The following is a 12544-nucleotide window of genomic DNA, read 5'->3' as shown; positions in this document are numbered from 1 at the left end:
CTGCTGTCGCAAAGGAGTGCTGCTACATTGACATAAGAAAATTACTATTTTAAATTTTAGTGACAGAAAATGACATTTTTTTAACTAAAAAAGAAAAAAGGAATTCAAGATTTTTTAATATTCATTTTTTTTTTTTCTTAATGCTTTTTTATAAAACGATAACTATTTTTGAAATTTTTATATAATTTTGATTATAATAAAAAAAAAGATTGCTGTCCCATATCAATCCTTTATTCGATGTAACACCACTGCTTTTGTGGCAGCAGGCTATAAGATAGTAGATGTATGTACTCAAGCCCCTGTAGCCTCCTGTGCATTTTTATATGTATACACACACCATTGCTTAGCTGTCTTTAATTTTCCCATAAAATGCAAAAAAATACATTTTTTTTTAAATTAATATCGAAGACCAAAAAAAGTTGAAAAACTTTTAACAAAATTTTTTTTGAACTGACAGATTGCAAACCCAAACCAAAACCCCCAGTCAATGTACCAGAACTCCTTGCATGTTTTAGCTATTTCAGTCAATGTAGCGACACTCTTTGCATGTTCTACCTATTTTTCAGGCAATGTATGTACACTTCTTGCATGTTCTAACTATTTGTCACCTGATGTATGTCAGTCAATGTATGTACACTTGTACGATGTATGCAAAAATGAAAAAATATTTAAAACAAAAAAATTAAATAATAAAAACAAAATAATAATTAAAATATCCTAAATGTTTCCATTTTTATTTAAAAAAAACATTCTATTCTAATAATTTGTATTTTTGTGGTTTTTTAAAAAATGGTAAAATTTAATTACTTTCCTCAAAAATTGGTTTATACATAAAGTTTACTTGATTTTGTTAACTTTAAACACAAAGACTTGTTAAGAGCCATTTTTTACCATATACGCAATGGTATATGCAAGTGTCAAATATAGGGTATTATACCCTTTATATGCAACTTGAGCATAAGGTGCCGCCTGCAGAAAGAAGTTTTTGATAACCAATGAAACTAAGGAAAATGATGATCAACAGAGTTAATGAAAGGATCAGAAAAAATTTTGCATTACAACAAAAATGCCAAAAAAAAAACTGATTAAAACATTGGAAATGTATCAAAATTTATGAATAAGTTGACAATGAAAGTACTTTGTCAATACCAGAAGACAACTCATAAGTGGATGCTGATGGACCCGCATTACAGTGTTACCACTGACAGGAAATGATACAGATAATTAGCAGTATTATAAAGAAATGAAGAAAAGAAATGGGATTAAAACTACTAAACGTAGCTAAAACGTGTAAAAGATATAAAGTTTCAGGTCATTGTGCAGCAGCAATTGTCAGTGCAAGAATGAAAAAATGTGGTACTTATTCACAAGCAGGACACATCAATGATACTAGATAAAAATAAACTTTGCAAATAACACAAAACTTGACAGTTAACAACAAAAAAATCTGTTTACAGAGACTAAATTTAGCAAAAATTTAATGGACTTTTGACGGTCACAAAGATAAAACTAGATTGTTAACTAGAAAAGGTAACAAAAACCATAGATGGGTTGTTGTAGAAACACATGAGTGACAAGTTCTTAAGCCAAATTCAAAAGAAATCTAAGCTACAAGAGACACCTCCAAGTTCACATCTTCAAGTGGAGAAGGCAAGAACATAACTACAGAAAACTAAAACTAAATAAAAACAAAGGATTTTATGTATAAATACATGGCTATTGAGAGTGATGCAGCGATATTTAAGTTAAGGTTAACTAAAATTAGAAGTAAAAATAATCGCTTTTGTTAATGTGAATGAAAACTGAAATTTGGAATTATTTGAAGAACAAAAACTGAAATAAAATTGAATATCAACATCAGAAACGAAAATAGAAGTTAAATTATTTATTATTACTGAACAAAAATTATTGAATTCAAAAGTAAAATTTAATTTATTTACACTTCCTTTATTGTTGTTGCACATGTCTGACCACCAAACTGGACATGTCTGACCAAATGTCTGACCACTAAACTGGACATGTCTGACCACCAAACTGGACATGTCTGACCACCAAACTGGATACATGTCTGACCACCACACTGGACATGTCTGACACCAAACTGGTACTCTTTTGTTTGTTTGCCATGTTTTTTATAGCAAAAGATTAAATGTATCATTGACGCAAGAGTCAAACTCTTACATCAACGATACATTTCATCTTTTGTTACAAAAATATATAAACATTTAAAGACACTAAAGAGTTGACGAAAAGAATGAGATGATGAAAACATCATTAGAGATAAGAGTTTTTATGAAACTAAACAAGAATATGTGATGGAAATTCAAGCATATATTTTCTTTGAGTTTCAAAAAAAACTTACTGTTTTACAATTATTGTTTGATTGTTTATATTGTATTATAATATATTAGGAAATTCATTTAATATTGTTGTCTTGAAACTTTGATAATGATATTTAATAAGTTAATAATCTGTTAAAAATTTCCAAAAAAAACTTCTAAATTAAATATTTACTGAATTAGGAACTGAAATAAAAAGTAGAATTAGTGAAATCATAAGAATCGAACTGAAATTAATTTTAAGAGAACTGATTTGAAACTGAAATAGGAACTATTTTAAAAGTAAAACTAGAATTAGAAATTAAATTAACGCCACAAGAACTGAATAGAAACTGAAATAGAAACTATGTTTCAAATTTAAATATCACTGGTGTGATGACACCAATGTCAATACTGACACACACTGTGGTGTGTGACAGTGTGTGACACACACTGAGGTGTAATTTGTTTGCTTGAAAAGTGTCTTAGTAGAAATCAATAATTTAATCATTTTTGTGTTTATTATATGCAAATTAATTAATGCCGAGGCATTCAATTATTGAACTTAGCAGAGTCACAAGTCGACTAAAGTTAAAGGTTTTACTGGAAGTTACATTAGAAATACTATCAACATAAAAAACTGCCTGTTAGGCAGCTTTTTCCCTTGTAGCTATAAAGTTGGACAACTTTCCTTTAGTAGATTGTGCTGACTTGAAAGCAGGCATCAAATACATTTGTACAGAATATATAAAGCAGTAGAAACTGGGCTATGATTTAAAAATGTTACATTGCAAAAGCTCAAGACAATGGTCCATTCAAGTAAAAAAAAATCTTTAATTCACATAAATTATATGATAACTAATCAAATTGTATATGATAAATAATATAATTATATATTCATATAAATTATATCATGACCTTTTATACAACACCTACTACAATAATAAATACAATTGGCATAAAATATACAACACCTACTAAAATATAGAAAAAAATTATAGTCTACAATAGTTAAATTAAGCAATCGCAAATTGCAATATCTGGAAATATTTCTGGTCTTTTGCAGTTAAACTCTGTTATCATAAAACTCAATAATCAGTATTCAATAAAAATTTTATTCATTGATCTTGTAATTATAATACAAAACAGTTTTGAACTTGAATAATTTAAAATATTTAAAAATATATAAAAAAGTGAACATGTATAAAAAATATATATGTAATTAAATTTTTAAAATTGTAGTTTCCTGCTGATAAAAAAATTAACAGTATTTTTATTGGTTTTTTAAAATTAAAACACATGAACCATTGGTAACAGTTTAAGAAATTTATTTCAATTAAAATTTGGGATATAATATTTATTTTTATCATTTTTTTACTTATTATATCTGAGGTAATTGTTTAAACTAACAAAAAATTATAAATGTAAGTTTTGAGTTAGCTAGTGTTACTTATTACAAGTGTAGTCCTAAACTTATTGTGTTGTTTGCTTTTAAATTTATTGTGTTATTTGTTTTTAAATTTGTGTTGTTTGTTTTTTGGCAATAAACTCAGTTCTAAACAGAGTTCACAGTTTTCTGTAAATTGAAATTTTGAGGATCTAAAATCTTTTCAGATATTCTAAAATTGCTCAATTAGTTTGGAGTATCTTTCCAGATATTCAAAATTCACTTAATTCAACCCTTGGTCTACCTGCTTCTTTTCAGGAATTTCATTGCTGTCTGTCAATGACTCAGAGCCTTTAACCTACAACATAAGTCAACATGCAAAAACAAATGTCATATATATATATATATATATATATATATATATATATATATATATATATATATATATATATATATATATATATATAATAAACTTTATATACATATATATATATATAAAATAAACTTTATATATATATATATATAATAAACTTTATATAAATATATACATATATATATATAATAAACTTTATATAACTATATATATATATATATATATATATATATATATATATAAAATAAACTTTATATAACTATATATATATATATATATATATATATATATATATATATATATATATATATATATATATATATATATATATATATATATATATATATATATATATATATATATATATATATATATATATATATATATATAATAAACTTTATATAACTATATATATATATATATATTTGTATATATATATATATATATATATATTTGTATATATATATATATATATATATATATATATATATTTGTATATATATATATATATATATATATATATATATATATATATATATATATATATATATATATATATATATATATATATATATATATATATCAGCCCTCAGAATTAGAAAATATAAGTTTGACAATAATTTGCCAATCTTACTCTGTGTGAGGTAGGCATCAGGTCGGCAGAAAAAATGTAAAATTAAATTTTGATTATAAAACATAGAAAGGAGGTTGGTGATTTTTTCCCAACCTCAAACACTTCTAGGTCAGCAGTTAGGTCTGCATTGCCAAATGCCAACCCTAATTCCAAGGGCCGATATATATATCAATTTTTTATATATAAATATATACACAGCCTGTGAAATTCAGGTCGACATTCAGCAATACTGACACAAAAGCTGTCCTATCTTAGCTTTACGACGATATACAACTGCTGACCTGAATCTCTTAAAGTGTCGTCATGCAAAAATAAATATATGTAAAAAATATGTAATACTCATTTATTATAAGTTCATAATTCATTTATTGTAATTACTTGTTTTTTCCTTTTATATATATATATATATATATATATATATATATATATATATATATATATATATATATATATATATATATATATATATATATATATATACATATATATATATAAAATATAAAATATAGAAAAAAATTATAGTCTACAATAGTTAAATTAAGCAATCGCAAATTGCAATATCTGGAAATATTTATATATATATATATATATATATATATACATACATATATATATATATATATATATATATATATATATATATATATATATATATATATATATATATATATATATATATATATATATATATATTAGGGTGTCCCAAAAAACAACATTTTTGAAAAATATATGCAGAGACCCCTTAATGTGTTCTATCTAATACAAAAGCACTAGACTTAAAATTTTTTTGAATAAAAAATATTTTAAGGGGTCCCTCAAGACCCTCGAATATTTAATGGGTTGACATATTTTTGAAAAATAATTTTTCAAAAATAGGTCAACCTGTTACTCAAATGAAGTAAAATTATATAAAAATTTCAAAAATAATATAGATTTCAAATATAGAATTGTTATTTTTGGTTTTATTACATGAAAAATTACGTTTTTTAACAAAAAACAAAAAAATGCATTTTTTATGTATTTTTATGACAATTTTGATAAATAGGTTAAAATTTTTTCAAATTAAATATTATTTTTGAAATTTTTATATAATTTTGCTTAATTTGAGTACCAGGTTGACATACTTTGAAAAAACTTTTTTTTTGAAAATATTAGGGACCCATTAAATATTCGAGGGCCTTGAGAGACCCCTTAAAATACTTTTTATTCAAAAAAAATTTAAATCTAGTGTTTTTGTATTAGATAGAACACATTAAAGGGGGTCTCTGCATATATTTTTCAAAAATGTTGTTTTTTGGGACACCCTAATATATATATATATATATATATATATATATATATATATATATATATATATATATATATATATATATATATATATATATATATATATATATATATATATATATATATATATATATATATATATATATAACGTCTGTTCACAAAAAATCCGGAATGAAAAATTGTTCTTAATTGAATACAAAATTATTCGATTTTTGACAAAATTTTTAACTAAAACGAGTGACTGGACATTGTTAACTATTTTATAACCGAAAGTGGTCCTAAATCAGCGGCTTTTCGAACCTTAGTTTTGACTGAATCCATTAGGTTGAAAAAGTAGTCTGGATCAAACTCTTTCAACTTTAATCGAATTCTATTCTTAAGGTGGTCAAGATTTTTCGCAGTAAATCCATTTCCATAAACTTTTGGCCTTAACTGCGGTACATTTGGGGGGTTATCTTTAGCGTCGACAAAGTTAATACCTAAAGTGTTGTAAGTTTCAAATGTGTGTTTTGCATAATGACATCTCGCTCCGTCAGGCCAAAATAAAATTTTCATGTTTTGATGCTTGGAATTTATAAATGGAAGAAGTCTTTTTGTAATACATTCTTTAGAATAAGTTTTTGCATCCAGTGCACAGTTTTTTACAGCAAAATAAGGCGATGAATGACCAAAACGACTGATTGCAATCCAAACGAGAACTTTCTCGTCAAACTTTTTTTTGAAGTTGAATTTAATGTTAGGATCAGTTTGAGAACTATCCTTTGTATAGTAGCCAGAGTTTTGTGAACAATTTGCACCATTTACACAGAAATAAGATTCATCGCCCATGATGATTTCAAACTCATTTGATGGCTTGAAAAAAGTTTTTGAAAGTTTTAATAAGTTTTTCTTTTGTTTAATTTCTTGCTTTTCTGTTGTTTTTGGTGCATTTTTTCTTTTGGTATACTTTAGTCCATGCATACTTAATAATCTATTTACATATGAAACGCTTATCTTATATTTTAGTGCCAATTTTCTTTGCAAAATCCCGATTCTCTCTTCTGCTCTTGCAATCATGGACTCTCTCTTTTCTGGTGTAATTTTAAAAGGTTTTCTGCCACAACCGATTTTTCTATTCATTGGCAAATTATTTTCAGACCTTTTAATTATGTCATAAATTGTAGATTTAGCGATTCCCATTTTCTTAAAATGATCCACTGTAAATTTCTTTCCACTGTTTATGTTTTGTTTATAAAATTTTCCAATCACATTTCTAACATCGTTCTCTTTTAGATGCTCCATGCTTATTTGAATTAATTATTTAAACTCAATTTTGCCACAAAATGAAACAAAAGTTGTTGTTGACCGATTAAATTTGAAAATTTCGAATCGAAAATTCGAAATTTAGAACAATTTGTGCACATTTGAAATCAGTCCGGATTTTTTGTGAACAGACGTTATAAATATATATATATATATATATATATATATATATATATATATATATATATATATATATATATAATATATATATATATATATATATATATATGCGGTAGTGGTGAAGTGGTAAAGCGCTCGCTTCATAAGCAAGAGGTTCCGAGTTCGATCCCCACCACGTCCCTGGTAGTACCGCGCTCAACTTGTTTCTCCGCGCAGCGGCCTTGTTCGTCAAGGTTCGTGTTTCGGAGTTATAGAGTTGAGAGAGGGTTATAAACCACTATTAAGTAGCCTCCTCATCTGTAGTGGCCTTCTCGGCCTTGAGGAGGTGAATAACAAAAAAATATATATATATAAAATGTAAATAACTTTTTCAATTTGATCACTATTAGGTTATTTTATAATGAGGCTTGTTTAACTCAAAAAAAAAATTATACTTACAGCCTTCTTGCCTCGAAAACGATTCAGCATTTCAAAAATAATGTTATTCTACTTTTCTAACAGAAAAAGAAAATTTTCTAATATTCTCTCAATTACTCGAATGATTGAATGAAGGAAAATAATAGATATTTGAATAAACAGAAATTATCAACAACATAAAAAAAATAATAATCCAATTTTAACTTGCAATTTTTCAATATTATATAGCATAAAATATTTTTACAAATTGAAAAACAAAAAAAAACAAAAAAAACAAAAATAGCACAATTAAGATAAACTTTCAAAATTTAAAAAATAAAAAGGATTTGATTGAAAAAACATTTTTAAAAATGCGCAAAAACTTAAAGCAAACCCCTTGATAAAGATAATGCACATTATATAACAAAACAAAAAAACAAAAAAATTTTATAAAAACAATTCAAAATTTTATTCATTCATAAAATTCAATCTCAGTAAATTGTTAAATAAAAATGACAGATAAAGAAATATACTATACAACAAAAAAATACTAAGTCCTTATCAAAATACATTGATTAAAATTAAATTCAAATACACTATTTTAAATACACTGATAAAAACTACTGAAAAGACAATATAAAAAAAATCTTCTATAAATCAGATTTATCAGCATATTTATCACAGTAACAATATAAAATCAAAAATACTTAATAATAAAATTATTAATAAAATACTTTTATCCAGATCCAGATTTATAATCCTAGGTCTGAAAAATATAACGCATGCATGTTGCATGCATGTGATCAAGTTCATACTTAGTCCACATGTAATGAAATAACCTGAATTCAGCTAAATTGGATTCAGTAAGTTTAAATCTTTTTGAGTGACTCCAAATGTTTCATAATCTGCATCAATATCACGCTCGCATTCATCATCTGAACCAAAATTCTGTGACTGTGAGATGACATGTGGACTTATATCTAAATCCCAGTCTTCATCGTGGTCTGTGATTTCTGCTTGAGCTTTGTTGATATCAGTAGATGGTTTTTCAACTTTGTTCTGCAACTGGATTAACTATTGAAATACAAAAAAAATCATGATGTCATCTTGATCTTGAGCGTCATCTTACAACTTAATTATTACTAAATAATTTATTTTACTCTTTATTATACTATTATTTACATTCTTGGAAATACCACTTTTTTTCATAATGTAACTACCTTGTTAATGTTTATAGTTTTGACTTAATAGGTTGAGATAAGGGTTTAAAAACAAATGAGTGAAATAATTTAAATTGAGCTATAGGAAGGTAAATATATTTAAAAAAATGAAAATCTTTTTTTTTTTTTAATGTAAACATAAGACTATTTACCAATACTAATAATTTAAAATTCATTTTTTACTACTATTATTTTTATATTTATCATTTTATTTATACTTACATTACCTATATTTATATTTAAATCGAAATAAATATTAGTCATATGACTAAAAATTTACTTAATAAATCATTGTTTAAAACATAATACCATCACAAACAACATAACAATCATAATAAATACATTCTTGAGAACAGTATTCATTAATTTAGAAAATTTTTTTTACTAATTACGTTATCCTAATTAGAAATAACTTGGCATTAAACACCAAACAAATTAATTTAGTGATACTTTTACAATTTTAATTTAGTGATACTTTTACAAATTAATTTAGTGAACTTTAAAAAAATTTTTACAAATTTTATTACATAAATTCAAATTATAAATCGTTATTTTTAACTTGCTGCAAAAGTGGACTTTCACTCAGTAAGCTTTTTTGCTTGTCACAGTCAAATAGATAAATTAACAAGAAACAAGCAACACTAAATTAAAAATCAATAACACTCAACATTAAACTAATGTGAGTTATTTAATGTTACCATCATTAATTTACCTAGATATAAATATTAAGAAAAATAACTAACTCCTAATGAGAATACAGCACTAAAACTCAGTTTTATGGTTCTGAGACTAACAGGTAGTCAGGTTTCACGAAATCTGTGGCAGCTATTAGAGAGGCTGATTCCATCAACAGCTGTAAAATATCAGAGTACTAACAGTGCCAGTGCATGTTGCGCATGGATGGTGTCCCTGTTTGTACTTTTGGTCTGCATTGTCGAGGCCACATTTAAAGCCCTTTGTTTTGGCTTAGGGTTTATTAATAGTAATGAGGCAATTGCTTGGGCTATTAAACGGTGTACTGAGTACTATCTGTGCTGTGAGTCAAGTTCTTTAATTAATTTATTAATTGACGAAAAACTGTAAAACACAAAAAACCATCATCATCACCAAGTTCTCCAAATCTATCATTCACTAATATTTGTGGTCTTCAAAGTAACTTTCTTCTGTCGAGTCTTATTTCTTGCAAAGTTCATCAGACCTACTTGTGAGACTAATTTGAGTTCAACTGTCTTATCTTGCGATCTTAGTGTTGATGGTTATCTTCCTTTAATTTGTAAAGACTCTAATAGTCACATGCCATTAGAGTCTTTAGGAATTCATATAATAGCTTGGGCATTTACATTTTTTAAAATTCACCCATTTGTCGGGAAACTAGATTTGAAGCAACAGACTATTCTTTTATGTGCTTTTGTTTAACACCACTTCAATATATTGCCTTTTTCTTTGTTCTATATCGCTCTCCTTCATCTCTAGATCGCACCCTTTTCAATGTTATTTCTGATTAAATTGATCAAGCCCGTTCTCTTTATCCTTCAGCCAATATCATTGTTGTTGGTACTTTAATGCTCTTCACACAGAATGGCTTGGTTCTAGTGTCAGTGACACTGCAAATGTTGAAGCCCACAACTTTTGCCTTTCTTAATCTCTAACACAAATAGTCAACTTTATCACTCACTTTCCAGACAATCCAAATCATTTACTTATATTTTACTCTACTCGACTTATGTCTTGTTTCTCATTTTAGTCAGTGCTCAGTTCCTCCAAATTCAGCCTTAGGTGCTTCTGATTATCTTAATACTGACTGTGACACTTTATGCAATTTTCTTTGTGATAGCCCTCTGGTAGAAATCTTTCGTCTTCCTGCTTCTTATATAACTTCTTGGATTCATGGAATCTTTTATTCCCTCTTGACGAAGTCAAGCCTCACTCTTCTCCATGGTTTTCCTACTATTGTCTATTATTGGCAGAAATCATTGTAAAAAAGGTTTTGTCTAATACCAAAGCCTGCTATTCTCAGGTCACAAATTGTATTTCATTGTATTTCATCTCAAAAATTAGGCTCCAGAGATTTCTAGAGAATTTTAAACAGTATCTATAATAAGGGAAAATCTGTTATTCCTCTTCTCTTGCATGGTTCAGATTTTGTTACCTCACCTAAAGATAAAGCTGAATTGTTTGCTAAGAACTTTTCATCAATCTCGCTTTTTGATTCCACTTAACACATCCTGCTTAATGTAGCTGACAAAATTGGTTGATCCAATGCTTGACAATCATATCACGCCAGCTTCTGTATCTAAAGTGATTTCCTCTTAGACTCTTCTAAAGCTTGTGTTTTAAACATCATACCTGTTATTATCTTGCAGATGTTTTCTCTGGAACTGTCGTCTATACTTTTAAAACTATTTAACAAGTGCTTATTAGAGTCTTGTTTTCCAGCCTGTTAAAAAACAAGACTCTGATAAGCACTGAAGAGGTTAAGGTTATTGCTCTCAACATTTCTAAAGCCTTTGATAAAGTTTGGCATCCCGATCTTCTCCATAAGCTCTCTTCTTATGGTGTATCAAGTAACATCTTCAAGACTATTGAACCCTTTCTTACCAACCATAGTATAAAAGTTGCCCTCGATGGACAGCACTCTTCTTTATTTCCTGTAACTTCAGGGGTTCCTCAAGGTTCTATCCTTGGCCCTATACTCTTTTTAATTTACATTAACAATCACTCAGAAATACTCACAACTTAGGTGGCATTGTTGGCTGATGATACTACCATTTATTTGTCTTAATAAGAAGCCAACACTCTCTGAGTGCTTAGAGGGGGCGTTTGAGCTTGAAAAGGATCTCTCTTCTGCTGCAGCATGGGGCTCTCAGTGGCTAATGAACTTTAACTTAGATAAAACTTAATTATTTTTTTTAGCTAATTGTTATTGCAACAATCTAGATCTTATACTTATGAATGGTAGTGTACTTGATGAGCCATCTACCCTTCATCTTCTAGGATTAACTCTTACTCCTGATCTTTTGTGGAAGCCATATATCAAATCTATTGCAAAAATAACATCTGCTAAGGTTGCAAAATTAGCATCTGCTAAGGTTGTCTTTATCGTGCCTGCCACTTCTTAGGATTCTATTTTTTATCTCTATAACCCTCAAAACCTTCCTTACCATATCTGGAGCAGATCTTCTAATGATGTCTTTGTTCTTTGAGACAAGGTGCAAAAACACACTGTAAACATAGTTAGGCCTGCTCTTGCAGCCAACCTTCAACCAATGTCACATTGTAGTAATGTTGCTTTTCTTTCTCTTTTCTATAAATACTATAATAGGCACTGCTCTAAAGAGCTAGTTTCTCTTGTGCCATCTACCAAAACTCATTCTTATGTTACTCGTCATTTAATTAAGTCTCATCATTTTACTGTGACTGTTTATAAGTGTTCCAAAAATCCCTATTTGTTTAATTTTTTTCCTCAAACATTAGCTCTTTGGAATTCACTCCCTTCACCTTGTTTTC

At 27.1% G+C, this 12544-nt stretch overlaps 2 protein-coding genes across 7 annotated transcripts in view; both read right to left on the bottom strand.

Annotated features, from left to right (window-relative positions):
* Positions 1–7931, bottom strand: part of LOC100200189 (early endosome antigen 1) — a 105207-nt gene extending 97276 nt beyond the window's left edge. For 4 of the 6 annotated variants that reach the window (XM_065818267.1, XM_065818269.1, XM_065818268.1 and 1 more), the window contains exons 1-2: positions 7860–7931; positions 4010–4063 (exon numbers count right to left, since the gene is read on the bottom strand). In XM_065818267.1, the coding sequence (XP_065674339.1) occupies positions 4010–4063; positions 7860–7889 (84 nt within the window). In that variant the 5' untranslated portion in view covers positions 7890–7931. Of the gene's footprint in view, positions 1–4009; positions 4064–7859 lie in introns of those variants that run through there. The other 2 variants (XM_065818271.1, XM_065818270.1) reach the window with 2 other exon arrangements.
* Positions 7932–8262: 331 nt separating this feature from the next.
* Positions 8263–12544, bottom strand: part of LOC101235260 (uncharacterized) — a 31755-nt gene continuing 27473 nt past the window's right edge. Inside the window, exon 11 of the mRNA XM_065818335.1 lies at positions 8263–8891. Coding sequence (XP_065674407.1) covers positions 8667–8891 — 225 coding nt within the window. The 3' untranslated portion in view covers positions 8263–8666. The remainder of the gene's footprint in view (positions 8892–12544) is intronic.

The sequence above is a fragment of the Hydra vulgaris genome, chromosome 14, assembly GCF_038396675.1.
Source record: "Hydra vulgaris chromosome 14, alternate assembly HydraT2T_AEP".
Lineage (NCBI taxonomy): Eukaryota > Metazoa > Cnidaria > Hydrozoa > Anthoathecata > Hydridae > Hydra > Hydra vulgaris.
The sequence above is the reverse complement of the archived record's forward strand: the minus strand, read 5'-3'. Positions and strand labels throughout refer to the sequence as shown.